Genomic DNA, 24,640 nt, shown 5'->3' with positions numbered 1-24,640 from the left:
TGGATCTGGCATATTTTTGTAACAGTTAGAAACCATCCTGCATCCCAAGCAAGGGAAAAGGCAGGCTACTAGCACTAAGCCCTGGCAGTGATAGTGTAGGTACACCTAAGTATCTTAATAAAACTACAAATCCAAGGATTCCATAACATCGAGCCATGGCAGGTGAAGTATAGATGCACCCTAAGACCTTATAAAGCTACAATTCCCAGCACTCCATAGAACTGAGCCATATAGGTGCACCCGAGGACCTTATAAAACTACAACTCCCAAAATCCCATAGCATTCAGCCCTGGTAGTTAAAACGTAAATGCACCCCAGGACCTTATAACACTACAACTCCCAAAATCCCATATCACTGAGCCCTGTAGGTAAAGTGTAGGTGAACCCCAGGTCCTTATAACACTACAACTCACCAAATCCCATAGCACTGAGCCCTAACAGTGAAAACGTAAATGCACCCCAGGACCTTATAAAAGTAGAACTTCCAGAATCCCATAGCATTGAGCTCTGTAGCTAAAGTGTAGGTGCATCCCAGGACCTTATAACACTACAATTCCCAAAATCCCATAGCACTGAGCCCTGTAGCTAAAGTGTAGATGCATCTCAGGACCTCATAACATTACAACTCCCCAAATCCCATTGCATTGAGCCCTGGTAGCTAAAGTGTAGGTGAACTCCAAGTCCTTATAAAAACTAAAGCTCTCAAAATTCCAAGACAGTTAAAATGGAGTCAAAATACATTCATTCTACAGAGTAGATGCAACCTATGGCTCTGGCTTCCCACCGAGTGACCTTGGGCAGGTCATTCTCTCTCAGCCTCAGAGGAAAGCAAGGGCTTTCTGAGCCATCATAGTAGTAGTAACAGCAATAGCAGCAGCAATAACAACAACTATAGTTGATGCGGGACACCTGGCCCTTTAAGGCTGCGGTCCTCCCCTTGGCTCTGTTGCTATGTACATGTCCTTCTGCCTAGCAACCGCTGAGCTCCCGCCTGGCTCTTAAAGGGCCCCCTTGCATCCTCTTCCTCAAAGGCGTCCCTTCCTCCTGACCTGTGATGGCACCCAAAACAGCACCCAAAACGGCACCCAAAAAGAAAGGCGGGCGCAAGAAGGAGGAGGCCCCCAAAGAGCCGGACTTCGATGAAGCCATCGTGCCCGAACACAGCCGGGAGTTTTACTTGATCCAGATCCGGGATCTGGAGAAGCGATTAGCCAGGTGGGTCAAAGGGGACCTTTGCGGATCTTATGCGTGCATCATTTACCTGTACCTATGAAAAAGCTACCTCTGAGGTATAGCCCACTAGCATGGCCATTGATCTATCCCGTCCTCTATCACAAGAGCATGTTTTGCTGAGCAGGCTGATGTGCGTTTTTATGAAGTATGGCTGAAGCATCTGCGACAGAATTGACTGTAAATGCTACGCAAGAGATTTGGGTAAACATCTAAAACAGGGGTCCTCAAACTAAGGCCCGCGGGCCGAATACGGCCCTCTAAGGTCATTTACCCGGCCCTTGCTCAGAGTCAAACTGTCTGAAACTACTTGAAAGCACACAACAACAACAACAAGTCCACATTTCTCATTGAAGTACTACTAAGTTTTTATTTGTTAAAATTATTCTTCATTTTAATTGTTGTGTTGTTTTAAGTGTTTTTTGCACTACAAATAAAATATGTGCAGCGTGTATAGGAATTCATTCATTTTTAATCAAAGTTTGAGGGACTGCGACCTGGCCATCTGTCTAAAAAGTTTGAGGACTCCTGGTCTAAAACAAGAACACTAAGTGGTGGTCAGAAACATTTCCTCCTCCTCTTTCTCCTCTTCTTCTCCCTCCTCCTTGACTTTTACTTTTCCTTCTCCCTCCTCCTCTTTCTCCTCTTCTTCCTTCTCATCTTCCTCCTCTTGCTTCTCTTCCTTCTCTTGCTCCTTCTTTCCTCCTCTTTCTCCTTCTTTCCTCCTCCTCCTTCCCCCTTCTCTTCCTCATCCCCTTCTGCTCCCTCCTCTTGCTCCTACTCCTTCCTCTTCATTCTCTTTCTCCTTCTCTTTCCTCCTCCTTTCCTTCCCGCTTCTCTTCCTCGTCCTTTTCTGCTCCCTCCTTCTCTTGCTCCTACTCCTTCTTCCTCCTCTATCTCCTCCTCCTCTTCTTCTTCCTTCTCATCTTCCTCCTCTTGCTCCTCTTTCATCTCTTGCTCCTTCTTTCCTCCTCCTTTTCCCCTTCTCTTCCTCATCCTCTTCTGCTCTCTCCTCTTTCTCCTCTTCTTCCTTCTCTTGCTCGTCTTCCTTCCCTTTCTCATTCTTTCCTCCTCTTCTCCTCCTTCTCTTCATCATCTGCTCCCTCCTCCTCTTGCTCCTACTCCTTCTTCCTCTTTCTCCTCTTCTTCCTTCTCTTGCTCGTCTTCCTTCCCTTTCTCATTCTTTCCTCCTCTTCTCCTCCTTCTCTTCATCATCTGCTCCCTCCTCCTCTTGCTCCTACTCCTTCTTCCTTTCTCCTCTTCTTCCTTCTCTTCCTTCTTCTTTCCTCCTCCTCCTTCCCCTTCTCTTCCTCATCCTCTTCTGCTCCCACCTTCTCTTGCTCCTACTCTTTCCTCCTATTCCTTCTCCTTCTCCCTCCTCTCCTTCTCCCTTCTCTTTCTCCTACTAATTCTTCTCTTTCTTATTCTTCTTAATGTTCCTCCTCCTTTTCTTCTTCTTCCTCTTCTTCTCCCTCCTCCTTCACTACTACCACTACTATTAGTTCCTCCTCCTCTTCTTGGTGGCATCATCATCATATTTATTTTGATCCCACCCACTAACAATGACATGTCACAACCCAATACATTTTTTGAAAAAGATACAATAACAATACAATTAAATTTCCATTTCAAACTCAATACCCCCCACTTCACAAGCTCCCCGCCAGCCTGCCCCTCATTCTCCGGCAAATGCCTGGCGGCAAAGGCATGCCTTTCCCTGTTTGCAAAAGGCAGCCTGGGATGCTCCAAAGCCTGGCAGGGGTGCCCCGGTGTCCCTTCTTCCCACCAAAATGCCAGGAGTCCTAAAAAGGCATGTTGCATTCAAGCAGCTACAGAAAGAAACGTTACCTGTGGCATGCCTTACCTGCTCCTCCTGCCGCTGTGCTTAAACCAAACACACTGGAACTGTTTCTAGTCCATTTTTAAGAACTTTCCCTGATGGCTCCCGAAGGCCAGATCTCGCCAACTTCTCTTTCTCTTTTCAACGCAAGATCTCCTAACTTTATCCCTCAGCTCATTCTGTTGTGTTTTGAGTTTGTTAATGTTACACTAATAGACCATAGGCAGAAAAAATGAAATGCAAAGAGACAGAATGGGGGACACGTGACTCGAGAGCAGTGCGTGTGAAAAAGATCTTGGGGTCCTCATGGACAACAAGTTAAACATGAGCCAACGATGTCACGTGGTGGCAAAAAAAGCCAATGGGATTTTGGCCTGCATCAATAGGAGCCCGTAATACTGATCGGTTGGTAGAACACGTTGGCTCTGATGCGGACTGGTTTCCCTCTCGGGTTTAGGTACCAGAAGAAATGGGACGAGTTGCAAGTCAGCGAGGAGCTCTTCCGCACCGAATACGAGAAGATGATCGCCGACAACAAGGAGATCGTGTCCTTCCTGAAGAAGACGCTCAACCAGCGGGTGGACGAGATTGCGGACCTCACCCTCCAACTGCAGAACCTGCAACAGGCCAAGGACATGGAGAAGGACGCCTTCGAGGCCCAGCTGGCCCAGCTGCGGCACGAGTTCCAGGAGACCAAGGACGTCCTCACCACGGAGAACATGACGCTCAGTACGTTGGGAAGATCCAAAGGGAAGGGAAGGACAATGGTTGCCGGTCAAGGGCCGGCCTTAGCCCCACTGAAGCACTCCTGCCATTCCTCCAGATTCCCCTGCAAGTCTGGGACTTAAACTCGTCACATGTTAATAAATGTAGAAGTGTGGCTGTATAACATTTTGTAAACATCTCCCTTACAGATGTTCTGCTCCACTCCTATCTCACCCTGAGTTTTTAACATTTCATCTTCTACACATGGCCCGCTCATTGTGAATGATTTTGTTGTATTATTTTATATTGTCTATTGCAGTGTTTCTCAACCTGGGGGTCGGGACCCCTGGGGGGGGGGTCGTGAGGGGGTTTCAGAGGGGTAGTTGGGAGTGGTAGTTGCTGGGATTTATAGTTCACCTACAATCAAAGAGCATTCTGAACCCCACCAATTATAGAATTGGGACAACCCCCCCCCCCCCCCACACAGAACCCCCATGACCAACAGAAAATACTGTATTTTCCTTCCTTGTTTCCTTCCTCTTGGCCAGGTGCCAAGTTGGCGGCTCTGGAGGAATTTCGCATCCAGAAAGACGAGATCATGGCCAGGTTTGCTGACCTCGAGGGCCAGCTGACGAAGCAGGAGGAGGACCACAAGGCCACTGTTTACAACATGGAGAAGAAAGCGGTGATCGACAAAGAAAGGTGTGTGCTGCCCCTTTTTTCCTGGCAGGTTGTTCAAAACAAAGGACGGAGCGATGGATGCAGAGAAGGCATTTGATAACATATCTTGGGAGTTTCATTTTGTGGAAGTTGAAGTTCAAAACACTTGGAGGGAGGGTCGAAGTTGGCCCAGGCCTGGAATATATGGCATAGAATGCTATAGAATATCTACAGGGGCGAAGCGTTGATATTCTTGGATGCAGAGAAGGCATTTGATAACATATCTTGGGAGTTTCATTTTGTGGGAGTTGAAGTCCAAAACACTTGGAAGTAGGGTCAAAGTTAGCCCAGGCCTGGAATATATGGTATAGAATGCTATAGAATATCTACAGGGGCGAAGCATTGATGTTCTTGGATGCAGAGAAGACATTTGATAACATTTCTTGGGAGTTTCATTTTGTGGGAGTTGAAGTCCAAAACACCTGGATGTAGGGTCGAAGTTGTCCCAGGCCTGGAATATATGGTATAGAATGCTATAGAATATCTACAGGGGCAAAGCATTGATATTCTTGGATGCAGAGAAGGCATTTGATAACATTTCTTGGGAGTTTCATTTTGTGGGAGTTGAAGTCCAAAACACCTGGATGTAGGGTCGAAGTTGGCCCAGGCCTGGAATATATGGTATAGAATGCTATAGAATATCTACAGGGGCAAAGCATTGATATTCTTGGATGCAGAGAAGGCATTTGATAACATTTCTTGGGAGTTTCATTTTGTGGGAGTTGAAGTCCAAAACACCTGGATGTAGGGTCGAAGTTGGCCCAGGCCTGGAATATATGGTATAGAATGCTATAGAATATCTACAGGGGCGAAGCGTTGATGTTCTTGGATGCAGAGAAGGCATTTGATAACATTTCTTGGGAGTTTCATTTTGTGGGAGTTGAAGTCCAAAACACTTGGAGGGAGGGCTGAAGTTGGTCCATGCCTGGAACATATGGTATAGAATGCTATAGAATATCTACAGGGGTATAAAGACCAGCAAGAAGCATTGATATTCTTGGATGCAGAGAAGGCATTTGATAACATTTCTTGGACTGAGCTGTTTTAGGTTTTTCGGGCTATATGACTATGTTCTAGAAGCATTCTCTCCTGACGTTTTGCCTGCATCTATGGCAAGCATCCTGCATCTATGGCAAGTAACCTCACAACCTCTGAGGATGCTTGCCACAGACCTCACAACCTCTGAGGATGCTTGCAGGCGAAACGTCAGGAGATAATGCTTCTAGAACATGGCCGTTTAGCCCAAAAAACCTACAACAACCCAGTGATTCCAGCCATGAAAGCCTTCGACAATACATTTCCTTGACTTTTATTTTGTGGGAGTTGAAGTCCAAAACACCTGGAGGGAGGGCCGAAGTTGGCCCAGGCCTGAGTTAGATTGTTTCAAACATATTTGATGCTTAGACCATAAGTCTTCCACATATAAGGCAAATAAATAAATACATGAAAACCAGATTATTGAATGCAATATAAATCCTATAAATCATTAAAATGCTACATATATCAATGGCTAGATGGACCCTTAAAATACGCATACTGCATGGATTAGCTCCTGCGTAAAAACCCGGTAAAACTAAATAGATACCGCATTATTAAAACTATATAAAAAGCTATAATTAGTTAAAAGCATTCCCAGCACAGTCTACTGCAATATAAGATGGAGTAAGACTGCGCCAGCTTTATACCATCAGTGACACCGTCCTCTTCCTCCTCCTCCTCTTCAGGCTGAAGAAAGACATGCTGCACCGAGTGAACGCCGTGGCGGCTGAGTTCCGGAAAGTCTCCAACAATCAGATGGCGGAGACCACCAAGCGCACCATCCGGGAGAACGTGGCCATCAGCATCCAGCTGACCAAGATCACAGAGCAGAGCCTCCAGCTCATCCAGGAGAATGACCGGCTCAAGGAGGCCCACGCCGAAGCCCTGAAGCAGCTGAAGTTGCTGGAGCAGAACGAGAAGCTCATGGCCAGGAACAGCGTCAGCAACCACAAGGTCAGGGAGGACTGCTAGGGAATCCTCCCCCTCCTAGTCCTGGTCTCTGTGCGTGTCTTTAAGATTCCACGCTTTCATTGCACAGGTGATCTGGATGCTCACCAACAAATGCAAAGAGCTGCAGGCCCAAGTGGACGAATATGTGCAAATGAAGAAGGTCGTGGCCCAAACCCAGGAGAGCAACGAAAGGCTCGAGGAGCTGAATGCGGCACTCCGGTCAGTGTCTCCTGAGTGAGAGAAAGTGGCCAGCTTCTGGTCAAAGGAAATTTAATATGGGTTGTTGTAGGTTTTTCGGGCTATATGGCCATGTTCTAGAAGCGTTATCTCCTGATGTTTCACCTGCATCTGTGGCAGGCATCCTCAGAGGTTACTTTGAAATGGCAGAAGGTTTGAGGAAGAGAGACAAAGAGAGATCCTGAGAACTGAAAAGCACGGCTTTATTCTCGGTTGGCGCCAACCCTCCTGGTAAGCCAGGAAAGAAGGGTTCAGAACAAAGGAAATCCTTGGTTTATATACCTTTTAAAATAATTATGCATGCATCATACAGACATCACAATGTGCGTCACAAAATTCTACTTTTACATTGACTTCAATAGCATATTTTCAAACTCAACACCTTGTCAATCTTCATTAGCATCTCTATCTGAAGAGTTGCTATTAATTAGGACCATCGCCAGAATGTCTACTGGACCCGATAGCAAGAGTCTCCATCCATCCTAAGATAAGGTCTTCTGAAACATCTTAATGGCCACCTCATTAGTCTTACGATAAGGTGCCTGGTACCGAGATGGGGCCTCTTGAAATATGCCAGGCCTCTAGACATTCCTTTTCCTAGCTGCTGGCCTCTCTAATTTTGCAGCTTTTAAGAAGTCAAGTAAAGTGAAGGCCATGCATACATACATACATTTATCATATATTTTCTAACTCCTATTTCTAATATGGTTACATCAAATATATATATTTCAATATGTGAATTATGTATTTTCATCAAGCCTTCATCAGCTTGCCATAGACGCAAGTGAAACGTCAGGAGAGAATGCTTCTAGAACATGGCCATATAGCCCAAAAAACCTACAACCCAGTGATTCCAGCCATGAAAGCCTTTGACAATATATTGAAATTTAATATAATGCCAAGTTTTTAACTCTGTTTGTGGTTGTATATACATTCAAATGGTATTCTCAATCAATCTTGCCCCAGAGAGGAGCTGAACACTCTGAAAGCCAACATCATGCGGAAGCACTCTGAGCATCAGGACCAAGCCAAGGCCTTCCAAGACGAGCACGAGCGGAGGATGTTTGCGGAGAGAGTGCTGCGGCACATGGCCGCCGGGCTGAAGGAGATCTTGGCGGTGAGAATGAGGCAGAGGGCCGGACGGGCTCCTTTCCCCATGCCTCCTACTCAGAAGGGAATGGGACGCCTGGGAATAATAATAATAATAATAATAATAATAATAATAATAATAATTTGTACCCCTGTAGTGATTTGGCTCTTTTTCTAGCCCCGAGGACTTAGTCATTATCACTTCTTCTCCCTCCCTCCTTTTCTCTCTTCCTTCTCTCCCTTATTCATCATTTTATTTCTTTCTTCCCTCCCTCCCTTATTCCTTCCTTCCTTCTCCCTTCCCTCCCTCCTTTTCATTCCTTCCTTCTCCCCTCCCTCCTTTATTAATTCCTTTCCTCCCTCCCTTCTTTATTCCTTCCCCCTTCCCTCCCTCCCTCATTCATTCCTTTCCTCTCACTGTTCTTTATTCTTTCATTCTCTCTTTTCTCCCTCCCTCCTTCTTATTCATTCATTCCTTTCCTCCCTTCCTTGTTCCATCTCCCTTTCTTCCCTCCCTCCCTCCCACATTCATTCATTAATTCCTTTTCCCCCTCCCTTAATCCTCCCTTCCTTCTCCTTCCCTCCCTTATTCTTTCCTTCCTTCTCCCTTTCTTCCCTTATTCATTAATTCCTTTCCTCCCTTCCTTATTCCTTTCCCCCTCCCTCATTAATTCCTTTCCTCCTTCTATTCCTTCCTCCTTCTCCCTTTCCTCCCTCCATCCTTTCTTCTCTCCCTCCTTTTCTCCCTTCCTTCTCTCCCTCCCATATTCATTCATTTCTTTCTTCCCTCCCTAATTCCTTCCATCCTTCTCCCTTCCCTCCCTCCTTTTCATTCATTCATTCGTTCCTTTCCTCCCTTATCCCTGCCTCCCTTATTCCTTCCTTCCTTCTTTTCCTCCCATCCTTCCTTCTCCCTTTCCTCCCTCCCTCCACCCCCTCCCTCATTCATTCCTTTCCTCCCTCCCTTATTCCTTCCTTCTCCACCTCCCTAATTCCTTTCCTCCCTCTATTCCTGCCTTCCTTCTCCCTTTCCTCCCTCCATCCTTTCTTTTCCCTCCCACATGCATTCCTTCCTCATTCTTTCCTTTCTTCCCCCTTTCCTTCCTCCCTCCTTCCCCCTCCCTTATTCAATTCTTTCCTTCCTTCCTTATTCCTTCCTCCCTTATTCATTCATTCATTCCCTCCCTCCTTCTCCTTCTCACTCTTATTCTTTTCCTCCCTCTCTTCTTGTAAATAGTCTTCCCCTTTTTTGAGCTGTAATGGCAGAATTGAGGGGACCCAGAAGTACAGAATGGATGAAGAAAGATAGAGGTCCATGAGGTGTCTTCTCTGTCTCAGAAAGTCTGGGAGCAGAAAGGAAGACACCTCCCACCCTGGGTTTGAAATGCCACACCGTCCCGGCAATTCATGGGAAATAAATCAGAAAAGAAACAGCATTATCTGGATGGTTGACAAGATCCGGCTCTCAAGATGTACTTACACCATGTTGCCCCGTTCACCGCTGTCCTTCCTCTCTCCTTCTGCAGCAACGGCCGTCCGATGAGGATGAAGATGGCGGCTTGGGCGTAATCTTCCACGTGCGGCGCAACGACGCGCTGCAGGGCATCCTGAAGCTTTTGAACCGAAGCATTGCACGCATCGAGGCCAAGGAGATTCTCCGGCCTCTCACGGAAGAGAACAAGATGGTCAGGTTGTCCGTCGACATGGATGACAGGTAAGGAAAGGAAATAAAAGGTTCTGTACACAACCGAACGTGAGTCAGATTGTGTTTCCTACAAACCTGCCATTGTGCAAACGCACCATCTTCTCCATCCCTTGGAGAAAGTGACACTGTCTGCCACACTTTTGGATAGTAAAAGGTTTCTTATATAGCAATTTTCCTGCTGTTGTTGCTCCAAAAAGTTGTGACTGGCACGTTGTTCATCCTCTATAGCAGGCAAGGCCAACTTTGGCCTTCCTTCCACGTGTTTTGGACTCCCAACTTTCTTGACTGAAGTGTCCAATTCCAGGAGGACAAAGGCATGGGTCAACTTTGGCCCTCCCTGCAGGTGTTTTGGACTCCCACAGCGTGTATATGCAGTTGATCCCTTGTCCAGTTCCAAGTGTCCAATTCCAAGAGGACAAAGGTGTGGGTCAACTTTGGCCCTCCCTCCAAGGTGTTTTGGACTCCCACAACGTGGGTATGCAGATGATCCCTTGATTGACTTAGGCATCGAATTCCAAGAGGACAAAGGTGTGGGTCAACTTTGGCCCTCCATCCAGGTGTTTTGGACTCCCACAACGTGGGTATGCAGATGATCCCTTGATTAAGTGTCTGTAGCGAAATTGCTACTCTATGTTAAAATTTTTGGTGTATAGCTCTATGTTTACATATGGCAGATAGGGAAGAATAGGCACAGACAGGGTAGCAACAGCAGAGATAGGATTCATTTGCATATGGGAGCCGATTGGTCATATGCAGATTAGCGTAGGCCCAGGATTGAAAAGGTTGCTAGGCCAAAATGACAGTTGGAGAGAGAGAAGAGCTGAACATTCCAAAGGAGTGGAGCCAAAGTTTTAAAATAGGCAGTTAGAGAGTCAAAAGGGGGAGTTAGGAATCGCTGTTTGTGAGATGAGTTAGGAATTGCTGTTTGTGAGGAGAGTTAGGGATTCCTGTTTGTGAGAGACACTTAGGAACTTCTGTGAGAGAAAAGAGTTATGAACTCCTGTTAGAAATAAGCAGTTATGAAGATGTGTTAAAGACTTCTGATATATAGAAGTAGTTAGTTAAATAGAGCTCGTTTTAGGAACATAAAGAAAGCCAGTGGTGCTTTAGTCAGAATATAATTTCAGTCAAGAGTGTGTAAAGCAAGTAACATGTTTGTGAATGTGAAACATTGAAAGTATATTTCAGAAAAGTAAACCAAGTATATTATACTGACTGTAAGCCTCAAGATTGCAACAAAACACAAAAGTAACCGCAAGCGTTGGAGCCAGAAGTTATAAATAAACTGTGTTACTTTGTTATACAGAAGAGTGTCTCATTGTCTGTACAAAGGTTAAACAGCACACAGAAAGTCCCAGCTAATATAAAAGAAGAAACTGAATCATTATAAGAGTAAAGAGGTTTTTCTTAAATAAAGAAATAGTCTTCCTCCCTTGCTACAGTATTCAATTCCAAGAGGACAAAGTTGTGAGTCAATTTCAGCCCTCCCTCTAGGTGTTTTGGACTCCAACACCCACAATGGTCCAAAACACCTGGAGGGAGGGCTAAAGTTAGCCCATATCATACAATTTGATTCAAACCACATATTATATTTATCACAACTGTAATGCTGACTTATAAGATGACCAGATTCCCCACCTTGGCTTAGCAGACCTCCTCAACTTGTGGCCCTCCAGGTGTTTTAGACTTCAGCTTTGTAGTTTAGTTGAGTATTCTTAATCCAAATACCTGGAGGACTATAGGTTGAGGAGGACTGGCTTCGGGCTTCAAGAGCCCCCCGCCTTGGCTCCTATTTGTTTTTGGAGCAGGAGAGCTTTGTGTCTTTGGCCCCAATGATTTCCTCATGGTGCTTCTCTCTCTTAGTCCTCGCACAGGAGTGCACCTCAAGCCTGCCCACCTGATGTCGCATTACGATGTCTCCAGAATCCCAAAGCCTCGCCCCGCTCACAGTATGCCCTCCATGAGCACCGTGGTCCGGAGCCGGGTCGACACCCTACGCCCCTATGCCAGCGCCACAGAGGTAAGGGATTTTGTTGACTGTGCAACAAAATCAATTTATTTTGGACTAAAAACATATTAAACAGTGCATTGTTGTGAGTTTTCCAGGTCGTATGGCCATGTTCCTTCCTGACATTTCGCCTGCATCTGTGGCTACTGCATCTTCAGAGGTTCTGTTGCTAGTGAGGTAAGTGGAGTGTATATATATATATCCCTGTGGAATAATGTCCAGGGTGGGAGAAAGAACCATTGTCTGTTTGAAGCAAGTGTGGATGTCACAATTAGAATTGAGTCGCCCTGCAGCTGCAAAGTCAATCAGTGAGGGTATTTGCATAGAGGTAGCTTGGCTGTTGTTGCCTGAAGGCATCCTCTGCCTGGGAGGTGTTAACTGGGAATTAGACCTAGCAATTTGACCTCTGAGGATGCTTGTCATAGATGCAGGTGAAACGTCAGGAGAGAATGCCTCTAGAACATGGCCATATAGCCCAAAAAACCCTATAATAACCCAGTGATTCCAGCCATGAAATTTGATAGTTTCTTCAAATTAGCATTGAAATCCATAAGAATGTGGACAAGGAAGGAACCATGAAAATAAACAAAATATGGCTAACCGGTATTTAAAAAAAAACAAAACATCAGAATCAAGATAGTAAATAAAGACCACCACTCAGCAACAGGGGAATTTCAGATAGTAAAGAATTAAGTGCCAGTTAGCACCTCCCAAACAGAGGCCCCCAAGCAACAGAGGCCAGGCGACCTCTATGCAAAACCCCTCACTGGTTGACTTTGCAGCTTCATGGCTACTCAATGGTATTAAAGCTTGCTAACTCCAACATTTAAGCTTACTAATTGCAACAGACAAGGGTTTTTGCTTTCTCCCACCCAGAACATCATTCCACAGCTACATATACACTTATACAACAGTCTTGGACAGCAATGGCTCCCAAAGTGACCCATTTAAGGTGGAATCAGGTGACAAACAGGGATGTGTTATTGCCCCAACTTAATTTTCCATCTTCATCACTATCATACTTCATCTTGTTGACGGGAAGCTTCCCACCGGAGTGGAAATCATCTATCGGACAGATAATTTAACCTCAGCAGACTGAAAGCCAAAACCAAGGTTACAACATCTGTTATAGAACTCCAGTATGCTGATGACAACGTCATCTGTGCGCATTCAGAAGAAGACCTACAAGCCACTACAAGCAGAAGCAAACAGGAAGCTCGGCCTGTCATTGAACATTGAGAAAACCAAATTGCTCTTCCAGCAGTCACCAGCCAACCCCTCTCCAATGCCAGAAATACAGCTTAATGGTGTAACATTAGAAAATATGGACTATTTCTGCTCCCTTCGCAGCCACCTCTCCACCAAAGTCAACATAGACATCGAAGTACACCACCTGAGATCTGCAAGTGCAGCATTCTTCCGAATGAAGCAGAGAGTGTTTGAGGACCGGGACATCCGTAGGGATAGCAAGGGGCTTGTTTATAAAGCTATTGTCCTCCCAACCCTGCTATATTCTTGTGAGACATGGACTGTCTACAGACGTCACATGCAACTTCCTGGAACGATTCCATCAGCGCTGCCTCTGGAAAATCCTGGAAATCTCTTGGAAGGACAAGCAGACAAATGTCAGCGTGTTGGAAGAAGCAAAGACCACCAGCACTGAAGTGATGGTCCTCCACCATCAACTTGCTGGACCGGCCATGTTTTCCGGATGCCTGACCACCGTCTCCCAAAGCAGTTGCTCTACTCCGAGCTCAAGAATGGAAAACGGAATATTGGTGGGTAGGAAAAGAGATTGAAAGATGGGCTGAAAACCAACCTTAAAAACTCTGGTATAGACACTGAGAACCTTTGAGCGCTCCAACTGGAGGTCAGCTGTGACCAGCAGTGCTGTAGAATTTGAAGAGGCACAAATGGAGAAACGTGCCAAGAGGAAAGCGTGCCAAGCCAACCTCAACCAGGACCCCCTTCCGTCTGGAAACCGATGCCCTCACTGCAGGAGATGCAGATCAAGAATAGGGCTCCAGAGTCACCTACAGACCCACCGCCAGGACACTGATCCTGGAAGACTATCCTACTCGGACAACGAGGGATCGCCTAAGTAAGTAAGTATACACTCCACTTGCTTCATTACTATGCAGATGCCCTCACTGATTGCAACAGGCAAGGAGTGAGAAGGGCCGAATATAAATATTGACTCAGACAAGTCAGAAGAAAGGCACTTTGCTCAGCCTCTGCTCTGTTCCTTTGCAGCCTTTGGTGACGGCATGGAGGACTCCGGTGAAGGAGGAGGCTCTTCCGCCAAAGGAAACAGCGGCACAGGAGGAACCCATTCAGCAGGAGGAAGTGGTAGCCCAGCAGGCACCGGATGAGGAGTAGGAGATTGAGCCCAACTTGACTTTGGGGAGGAGCCTTTAAGCCCTTTCCCTCCCTCCACGGGACAACGTCACACGCCTTTGGGGACTTATTTTTTTAATGTAGAGAAGCCTATACAAATCCGCCCCATAAAAGTTACAGAGTGATGGATCTGTCCCGAGTCCCGAACGAGGGAGGTATGGGACAGCTTATGGACTGGTGAGTAAGTTTCCCAGGAGGGTAGCAACAGCTCCTGAGTAAACAATGAATTACTTTTGCTGGTTGCAATTACTCTGAATAAGCAATTTGTTACTTCGGTTAGTAAGAGCTCCCAATGGCACAATGTGCCGGCAGGACTGCTGGCCGAAAGATTGGCAGTTCATATCCGGGGAGTGAGGTGAGCTCCCATCTGTCAGCTCCAGCTTCCCATGTGGGACATGAGAGAAGCCTCCCACAGGATGGTAACACGTCCAGGCAACGTCCCCTAGGCAGCGTTCTTGCAGATGACCAATTCTGTCACACCAGAAGGAACTTGCAGTTCCTGACACACACACACACAAATTTCGGTTGGTAGCAACTACTCTGAGTAAGCAATTTGCTACTGTAATGATTGTATTTTTCCACTCAAGAGTTGATGCTAAAACTTGCAATTCCGAAAGAGTAAACATATTGGAAGAGACCCCCAAGGACCATCTAGTCCAATGGTTCTCAACCTGGGGTCCCCAGATATTTTTGGCCTTTAACTCCCAGAAATCCTAACAGCTGGTAAATTGGCTGGGATTTCTAGGAGTTGTAGGCCAAAAACATCTGGGGACCCCAGGTTGAGAACCACTGATCTAGTCCAACCCCTTTGTTTCTGACCTGCAGAAAAAGCACAATCAAAGCCCTCCCAAGAGATAGCCATGCAGTCTCTGTTTAAAAGCCTTTGCTGGACCCTGAGGCAGAGAGTTCCACCATTGAACAGATCTTTTTATGGCCAGTGTTCAGGTGGAGTCTCCCTCCCTGTTATTTGAACCCACGGCTCTGAGATAAGGGCCTTTCCCAGCCTCACCTGGAACTTCTTGCAGACAAAGCAAGGGCTCTGTTGGGGCCCTTCTTTCAGCCTAGGATGTGTCCTTAAAAGGGGCAGCGTGAGTAAACAACATTCAGATGTGGCTCAAGAGAGTGGCAATCACAGACCTGGACTTTCTGGTAAGCCAAGGAGATGCCTTATCGCTTGAAAGGAGGAGTAACAGGTAAGGTCACCTGTGAGCCTCTGATGGAAGTACCCTAAAGGTACCAGATCCTGCCTGGTCTTGGGAGCAAAGCAGGGACAGCTTGGATGGGAGACAAACAAGTTATCTATTTTCCCCTCCCTTCCCAGACACTGCCAGTTCCAGATCCGGTCCCCAACTGTATTATCCCTAGCAATCTCAGGCATGTTCACAACACGCAAACCACCACCCACTCCGTCCCTAAAAAACGACAAGCAAAAACCCCAGAGGACTGCTTTCTTCTGGTCACAAGGCACAAAGCGCTGGTTATGGTTACGTCTCCTCTGTCTTGAGGGGGGCTTTGGCCGCTTTCTTGGCAGAGGTCGAGTCTGCTTGGCTCTGGTGAGTCCGCCGGATGTGGCCGAGGAGTGTATCGACCGCCTTCTCGTAGACAAGTGGCAGAAGGCTTTGCTCGGTGATGGAGAACTGGCTGAGGACGTAATGGTCGACGGAGATTTCCCCCGCAGGCCGGCCGATGCCCACTCTGAGGCGGACCATGCGCTGGAAGAAGAGAGACGAAAGGCCGTGTGTGTTTGTTCTTCCTGCTATCACTATTCTTGGCATTCACAGCGCTCCATGTAGTCATGCCAGTGGCCACATGAACTTGGAGGTGTCTACGGACAATGCCAGCTCTTTGGCTTAGAAATAGAGATGAGTACCAACCCCCAGAGTTGGACAGGACTAGACATAATGTCAGGGGAAAACCATTACATTACCACTTTTCTCACCCCTGAGGGTTTCCAGCATAATACAGTGTTCCCTTGCTGTTTCGCGGTTCGCTTTCCGCAGACTCACTGTTTCGTGGTTAGGGTTGAGAATTAATATTTTTAATATATTTTTATACATTTTGTGGTTTTAAAATAACAAAATGTATAAAATATATTAAAAATATTAATTCTCAACCCTATCCATTAAACAGCCAGGCCGCGGAAAGTGAACCACTGCTTGCAGGGGGCTTCTTCCCAGAAACTCCCTGCGTGGTGGGAAGTTTCTTGCCCCTTGGCTGACTGGCCGACCAGTGGCACGCCCTGCCCTGCCCCTGGATTGGCTAGAGCCGGCTTCTCCACCTTGCCCCAGCAGCCTTTGCAGGGCTGTCCTGGGCCTCCACAGGACTCCGTGGCAGCCGGGGCCGGCTTCTCCATCTTGCTATGGCAGCCCTGCGGAGGCCACGGAGCCCTGCGGAGGCCCAGAGCAGCCCTGCAAAGTCCAATCAACCGCAGGCCCGGTCAATAGCTGGATTGGCCAGGGTCAGTTTCCCCACCTCACCCCGGCAGCCTTTGCAGGGCTGCCATGGCCAATCCGACCGGGGGGGGGGGGGGATGTGCTGCTGCTGGTTGGCCAGCCGGCCAAGCGGCGGGAAACTTCTCTGGGAATAAGAAGCCCCCTGCAAGCAGTATGGCTGAAGGGAGGGCGCCCACCACCACAACAGCCTTTGCCTGGTAAGTCAGACAAGACATTTCTGATATTAAAAAATGTAGAAACATATATTAAAATGTATATTAGTGTCCCTACTTTGTGGATTTTCACTTATCGCGGGAGGTCCCCCACAATAAGTGAGGGAACACTTTAGAGGCAAGATTCAATGCTGTACATACACGTGAAAAGCAAAACATATTTTCTAGACAATCACATATACCATAAGTTTGGATTTGTGGCCTGTAAAGATTGGAGAAGCAAGAAAATAGATCAAGGTGTTTTTCCCCGTTGTTGTTTTAGTTGACTCTGATTTATCATAGAGTTGCCCAGGCCTGGCCCAACTTCTTCCCTCCCTCCAGGTGTTTTGGACTTCAACTCCCACAATTCCTAACAGTTTTCAAGCTAAACAATGCAAAAGGAGTCCCGTAACCCGTTTCAAAGGTGAATTGTCACTTCTGGGGTTTCTAGAAGAAGGAATGAATGGGGTTTTTTTCTCTCTACCTGAATAAAACAACCGTCCAGAGCCACCATTAATGGCAGCAGTCTGACCTCCCTTACTTCTTCACGACCCTTTCATTCGGATCTGAACCCTATTGTTTCTTGTATGTTTGGATAACGGAACTGCATTACTTTTATGGAGGTTTGTTCCATCTGTCACCAACAACAAGAGTTTTGTGGCCAAAGGAAGAGAACAAATCCTAGAAGTAACTAATAATTAAACATCAATAAAGTCTTTTCAAATCATCTGACAAATTCTACACAATGTATGAAGTCACGTTGAGAGCCTTCCATTCACTCTGATCTTCCTCTCCTCCTCCTTTCTTCCAAGTTCTGTTTGATTAGAGACTGAATAACCCAAACTAGTCAAAATAATGGGATCACCTTCATTAAAATTCATATTATTCTCTTGTGTGTGGGATGGCTATGTTTCATTTTGTGGTCTAGAGAATGGGGTTAAACAAGAGCAGAGGGTGTTGTTCCCTCCGTTCTGCCCTACCAATGGAAAGGAACAACATTCCAGCTGTATGTAATCCTGGAGACACTCAGGCGTGTTTGGGGCCTGTGGCCAACCCTTCTGTTTCCACTTTAAGGAACTGCCTCCTTGAACAAGATGGGAAACATGGCACGGGACACAAAGGCTCTTGATCAGCGTCAAGCTGAGCCTTGAACAGACACGGCTGTGAATGTGCCGCAATCCCACCCCTGGACAGGAACCAGAAAAGAGTGTGGACTTACATCGGAGTGCAGGGAACTGATGCAGGAACGGACCCCGTTGTGACCCCTTGAAAGAGAGAGAAACAAAACACTGGTCAATATCCCAGGAAAGAAGAAGGGAAGGGAAGGGAAGGAAGGAAGGAAAGGGAGGAAGGCAAGAAGGAAGGAGGGTCAGAGGGAGGAAGGAAGGAAAGGGAGGAAGGAAAGGAAAGGCTGGAAGAAGGAAGGAAAGGTAGGAAGGCAAGAGGGAGAGAAAGGTAGGCAGGAGGGAGGGATGGAGGAAGGAAGGCAAGGAGGAAGGAAGGAAAGGAGAAAAGGCAGGAAGGCATGAGGGAGGGAGGGAGGGAGGAAGGGAGGGAGGGAGGAAGGAAGGAAAGAAAGGCAAGGAGGAAGGAAGGCAGGAAAGGAAGAAGGAAGGAAGAAAGGAAGGAGGGAGGGATGGAGGAAGGAAGGAAAGGAAGGCAAGGAGCAAGGAAGGCAGAAAAGGCAGGAAGGGAAGAAGGAAGGAAGGAGGGATGGAGGAAGGAAGGAAAGGAGAAAAGGTAGGAAGGAAGGAGGGTTGAAGGAAGGAAGGCAAGGACGAAGGAAGGAAGGGAGGCAGGAAGAAAAGACAGGAGGGAGAGATGGAGGAAGGAAAGGAAGGCAAGGAGTAATGGAGGCAGGAAGAAAGGAAAGGCAGGAAGGAATGAGGGATGGAGGAAGGCAGGAAAGGAGGAAAGGCAGGAAAAGAATAAGGCAGGAGGAAGGGAATGAAAATGGAGGCTGGAAGGCAGGCAACAGAAGGAAGGCAGGAAAAAAAGAAGGAAGGCAGATTGTGTGGCACAGACAGGGAGGGGAGGAGATGCCAAAGGAAGGAAGAAGGAATGCCAGTGCTTGCTTCTGACTTGTTGACAGTTTCAGTTTTCTGGATGCCACCATTTTCTACTCCCATTTTCTTCAGTAACTTAGTGTGGGATTCTTAGCCACTTTGAGTCCCCAGGGGGGGAAAGGCAGGATATAAAGGTAATATTACTATTACTACTACTACTAATAATAATAATAATCATCATCATCATAATATGACTAGCTATTGCCTATGATACTGGACACACTCTATAACAGATATGGACAAACTTGGGCCCTCCAGGTGTTTTGGACTTCAACTCCCAGCCCCTCCTTTCCACAAACCGATTTAGAAGACACCCGGTACCTGGCGCTGCCTCCCAGCTTCAGGGCGACTTTCCCCAGGGGCTTGTCCAGGTCGTCGTGAACCAGGTAGACATTCTCAACCCCCAGGTTGTAGAGTTCCACTTGGAAACAAGAAGAAGATCCAGAAGGTTAGGAAGCATCGCAAGACGGGGGAGGGCCAAAGTTGGCCTATACATGTTCTAGCCCTTTGATCTCTGCTCAATACCTTTGACAACACATCCTGGTATTGAGACTGGGTTGTGGTATAGTTGGTGAAGAGTCAGTTGCATTAAATCACCACTGAGGTCAAAGCCAGCCCGGGTTGGAGTAAGCTCCCAACCATTTGTCTACCTTGCTGTCGACCTTTGCAGCCCGAAAGACAGTTGCATTTGTCAAGTAGGAAATTTAGGTACCGCTTATGCAGGGAGGCTAATTTAACTAATTTACAACACCATAAAAATCTCCATCAGCGGGCGAAAGAATGAGGAAGTACTCCATCAAGGACTCGGTGCCACAAGTGGACCGTGAAGTGACAGCTCCCCCAGTGGCCTGAATTTGAACATTCCCCCATGAAGCTTAAATTGTCTCTGTGTTTGTCTATATATGTTGTGTGTCTATGGCACTGAATGTTTGCCATGTACAGTAGTCCCTTGCTACTTTGCAGTTCACTTTTTGCAGACTCACTGTTTTTCAATAAATATTAATGTAAAATATTTATCGCGTTATTTTCACTGTTTTGCGGGTTTTTGCGGTAAACTCGGTAAAAACAACAATCTCGTCCATCGACTGGTTCTCCCACCAAATCAGGCAAATTCACTGCTGCCAAGGGCTGGTTTGATATATTCCAGAAGCGCCATGGATATAAGTGTTTGTCTGTATGGAGAGGCTGCCTCTGCGGATAAAGCTGGAGCCGAGGATTACGTGAACAACACGTTCAAGGAGGGTTATGTAGTGTATAGGTGTGTGTGGAGGGTTTATAAAGACTTGAAATAGTGTATAACTACTAAAATAATGTATAAATATTAAAATAAATATAGAGTCCCTACTTTGCAAATTTTCACTTTTTGCGGGTAGTCCTGAAACCCATGATAAGTGAGGAAACACTCTATGTGTGCACTGTAATCCACCCTGAGTCCCCAGTTGGGTAAGAAGAGCGGAATATAAATACTGTAAATAAAATAATAAATAAAGTGCTTGGCCATGGCTCCAAATGTAGCCTCAAGTCTGAGGATGCTGAGGGGTCCCTCTTACCTGCAGCGATGACAGAGAGTCCGTTGACGTTCATGAACCGGCGGGGCCTCATCAGCACCAGCTCCACGTCTCCTAACCGGGCAAAGGCCAGGTCCGCATGGCATTGTGGGTTGGTCTCCCACTGGTTGGCCACGCCCAGCCGGTGGGCCAGGTGCCCCAGCACCGCCATCCCCACGCTGTGGCGGGTGCCGCGCAGGCTGTAGTTCCCCAGGCCGGCCACCTGTGGGGGAGACATGCACAGGACCTAATTACATTAGGAAATACCTCTCTCAAGATGGTTTCAAACAGGTCCCATCGTACAACACTTATCTCATCCGGTCAATATTCTGTTGGAATCAGTCTACAAAGCGTCACAGAAACAAATTATGTGCAGACAGACTTTCAACTGTGTTTTTTTGAAATACAATGGATTCTTCTGTTGCTGAAGAGCTGTTTCTGAGACTGTTTGAGAAAGATTTTAAACAAGTCCCATCACACAATGTTTTCCCCTTACTTACTTAGGCAATCCCTTGATCCCCATTCCATCAGTACTCTGTCGGAATCTGGAATTCGGAGTCCTTCTTACATTGGGATATAATCCATTTATGTCAGCATGCATCCCATATTTTTTTAGGACTGGATGCCTACTCTGTTGAGACGGTATGTATCCTCTCCTCATCACACTGGATTATTATTACAATTCTTATGATTTGAAAATGCTGCGCTTTGATTCATCCCACCATGGAAGGCCAGCTCCACCCAATCCATTCAAAACACCCCAAACATCACTCTACGGCCTTTTAAAAAGTATCGTCTCTGATAGGATGCATACATTTTCCTATCACACCAAAGTATTGCTTCAGCAACAGAAGAATTAGTAGTATTTCAAAAAACAAGATTATGATTCTGTTTGCAAAGAATCCGCTCCTGCAACACTTTGCAGACAGATTCGGACAAATACTGACAGGATGGGGCAAGCATCGTGTGATGGGATCCGTTCGGAATCATTCTCAGTCTCAGAAACGGATTATTTCCTGCAACACTTTGCAGACAGATTCGGACGAATACTGACAGGATGGGCAAGCATTGTGTGATGGGACCTGTTCGGAATCATTCTCAGTCTCAGAAACGGATTATTTCCTGCAACACTTTACAGACAGATTCCGACGAATACTGACAGGATGGGCAAGCATTGTGTGATGGGACCCATTCGGAATCATTCTCAAACAGTTCCAGAAATGGATTATTTCCTAATGCTATACAGTAGGCATCCAGTCCTAAAAATATATATGGAATGTGTACAGATTTAAGCAGATTATGTTCCAGAGTGATAATGCCCTCAGTAGCACAGACCTCTCAAACCCAAGGCAGGAAGTCAGCCTGATTCTGGAATCCCTATTTGACCCTATTTCCCTCAGAAGGAGACCTAACAAGTCCTAACATGGTTTCTTTCAGGATGCTCGTCATATAAGCCAAAGTAAGCGCTAGTTATGATTGTGTCACAAGAAATTCAATGTGCAGATTTGACAAATGTGAATTTAATATGATGTGTGGGAGTGAATGGAAGGATGTATGAATGGAGTTAATAATTTTGGAAACACCAGTATAATATTAAGGCCTGCAATGACTAACTACCTGTTTGCTGGAACTGTGATCAAAACCTGCTAATGAGAAACCCTGATAAGAACTGGGACAGTGACAACAGAAATGTTTGCAACATTCCTTATGTTAAGAAGGAAGTCAACATAAGATCAACACCAATCAAGAAGGTTAATATCTGGCCAGGAAACTGAAATGGAGCCAGGATGGATGACGCCTTTAGGACTACATCAACAGAATATTCCTATAAAAGACTCAGTCTAATAATGCTCAAATGGTGGCAGACTGAGGAGTCTGTTCCACCCGCCATGCTCTGCTCCATGGGAAGGAGAGAGATGGTGTAGTCAGAGAGTGTCAGATATGCTATGGGAAAGCATGATTCTGGACACTTTGGGGTTTCTTTCTCAAGGGAAGATGAAGAAGTGTACTTTTGGAGTCTTAGATTTTGTGCAGGGAATCAGGTTCTGCTATATGGAAAACAGAGATCTGGTCCTTGGCATTGTTCTTAGGGAAATAAGTTTTGGCATTTCGGCGTCTTGAAGTTTTGGAGTTATGGAACTATACATTGGCAGGCTGCAGGAAAGCAGGGTCTGGCCTAACAGGTGCTTCTCCAAGGAGGGAGAAAATGATATGGTAATATTTGGATGCATGTGGATGACTGCGTGCACATGTGTGTGAATGTTGAGTGAAAATGTAATTCCCCTTTGTTTGTTTGTTAACCAATGTAATTGTAAATCCAATGTAGTTGCATAGAATCTGTATGTCCAATGTCAATTCTTTGTCTAAATGTTTTCTGTAATCTCATATACCTTCTCACACTGGAAATTGCAATAAAAAGAACCTCTGCTTCAAAGTCATTGAAAAATCATTCACGACAATTGTCAAGCACCCAAACGGAACACTTTCACCGGCAGTACATCCGTTGCAACACACAACAGATGTACTAAATTATAAAATAATATTCATACATAATAACATATAAATAAATAATATTCATTGAGTACGTCCATTGCAAGACACGGTCGGTGTGTTTGAATTTGCAAAATAATAATATAATTAATAATTAAATATAAATACATAATAGTCAATAATCCATTGCAACACATGACCAAATGAATTATACTGAATTATAAATTAATAATAATTATATATTAATAATATAATTCAATATCAAAATAATAATATAATTCAATATAATTCAATAATATCCATGTACATCCGTTGTAACACACAACCAACTGAATTATACTGAATAAATTAGTAATGCGAATAATATTATATTGATCTTTAATCAAATAGTATTCACTGAATACATCTGTTGCAACACACAATAATAATAATGATAATAATACTTTATTTATATTTAACTCTATCTCCCCATAGGGACTCAGATTAAATTCCAAACATAAAAGGCAAGCATTCAATGCCCAATTACAACAACAATACATCCATACTAACAAAATTTAAATAACACAACATATAAACATGAATTATAACAACTAAAATTAAATAAAAAACACAGCCTGTTATAACAGATATAAAACAAAACATCAAACATTGAATGGAAACAATTTCCCAGATCCTTTGGACAAATAGATTGAATCATATTGAATAATACATTAATATTAATGATAATATATTAATCTTTATTTAAATATAAATACATAATATTCATTGAGTATGCCCGTTGCAACATGTCATGATAAAATAATAACATTAATAATACAATTAAATATAAATAGATGACATTGATTAAGTGTTCGCAACACACGATATGGGGTGTTGAATTATAAATCCAAAATATTAATGTATAATTAAATACAAATAAATTGATTGCTTGCAACGCACGATATGGGGCGTTGAATTATAAATCAATAATATTAATGTATAATTAAATACAAATAACTATAATTAAATACAAATAACTGACATAAAATGCTTAATAATATGAAGACATAATTAAATGTAAATACTTATAATCTTGCTGAAATTATTACTTAACAACTTATAACTGAATATAAATGAATATAGTGAACATTAATAAATACTTAATAATATGAATATATAATTAAATGTAAATAATACTTAAAATATTTATTTTATTTATATTTATTTGCTGTAGATAACTAAAATAAAGGGTGAGGTAAATGTGGGCCTAGGAAGACCCCCAAGCCACCTCTCCATTTAATGCCCCCTGAAACCAAAGGTTTGACCCGGAAGCGTTCGCCCCTAAACCGGAAGGCCCGCCCCCTCACCAGCACGCGTTTCTCCCCGCCGCGGTGGCTGGCGGCCCTCTTGAGGAACCGCCCGAAGGACCGCGAGGGAAGCATCTTTCCGCCTAGAGCGGCCACCCTCCCTTCCTCCTCGCGTGTTGCACTTCCGGGCTCCGGCCGCCAACTGACAGACAAGGCGGCCCAGCGCAGCCTTTAATCACCTCAGTGTGACGTCATCGCCGCCGGCGGCCTATCGGTGAAGAGCTGGCGAGGTGGGCTTTGGAGCGCCATCTTTGCTGCGGGCGGAAGCTCCTCCCCTCTAGCGGCCTGCCTGCGAATAGCCGCTCGTATAATATTCTGGGGCGCCTCATGTCGAAATAGATCTACTCTCTTCCTCCCTCTAGCGGCTCGTCTGAGAATAGCCCCTCTCGTCTAATATTATAGGGCGCCTCTTATTGAAATACAGCGGCTCTCTTCCCCCCTCTATCGGCTGGTCTGCGAATAGCTCCTCTAATATTTTGAGGCGCATCTTACTGAAATAGAGCTGCTCTTTCCCTCCCTCTAGTGGCTGGTCTAGGAATAGCCGCTCCCATAGAATATTAGGGCGCCTCTTATTGAAATACTGTTGCTCACTTCCTCCCTCTAGCGGCCAGTCGCGTTCTCTTCTTA

The 24,640-nt window shown here is 45.4% G+C and overlaps 2 protein-coding genes and 1 long non-coding RNA gene across 3 annotated transcripts in view; 1 reads left to right on the top strand and 2 right to left on the bottom strand.

Annotated features, from left to right (window-relative positions):
• The first annotated feature begins 979 nt into the window (after window positions 1-979).
• CFAP157 (cilia and flagella associated protein 157) lies at window positions 980-14,629 on the top strand. Its single transcript, XM_060757209.2, has 9 exons — window positions 980-1,215; window positions 3,528-3,799; window positions 4,324-4,477; window positions 6,220-6,487; window positions 6,573-6,703; window positions 7,688-7,838; window positions 9,337-9,524; window positions 11,379-11,535; window positions 13,777-14,629. Exons 1-9 carry the CDS (start codon window positions 1,055-1,057, stop codon window positions 13,900-13,902), a joined length of 1,608 nt encoding a protein of 535 aa, XP_060613192.2. The 5' UTR covers window positions 980-1,054; the 3' UTR covers window positions 13,903-14,629.
• Window positions 10,777-24,640, bottom strand: part of LOC137097664 (uncharacterized) — a 214,331-nt gene continuing 200,467 nt past the window's right edge. Inside the window, exon 2 of the long non-coding RNA XR_010910341.1 lies at window positions 10,777-11,927. This is a non-coding gene — a long non-coding RNA (uncharacterized lncRNA). The remainder of the gene's footprint in view (window positions 11,928-24,640) is intronic.
• PTRH1 (peptidyl-tRNA hydrolase 1 homolog) lies at window positions 14,962-24,201 on the bottom strand. Its single transcript, XM_060757210.2, has 5 exons — window positions 24,014-24,201; window positions 20,181-20,400; window positions 18,952-19,051; window positions 17,784-17,829; window positions 14,962-15,632 (listed from the first exon to the last, which is right to left on the bottom strand). Exons 1-5 carry the CDS (start codon window positions 24,086-24,088, stop codon window positions 15,405-15,407), a joined length of 669 nt encoding a protein of 222 aa, XP_060613193.2. The 5' UTR covers window positions 24,089-24,201; the 3' UTR covers window positions 14,962-15,404.

Source organism: Anolis sagrei, chromosome 11 (assembly GCF_037176765.1).
Source record: "Anolis sagrei isolate rAnoSag1 chromosome 11, rAnoSag1.mat, whole genome shotgun sequence".
NCBI classification, from domain to species: domain Eukaryota; kingdom Metazoa; phylum Chordata; class Lepidosauria; order Squamata; family Dactyloidae; genus Anolis; species Anolis sagrei.
The sequence above is the reverse complement of the archived record's forward strand: the minus strand, read 5'-3'. Positions and strand labels throughout refer to the sequence as shown.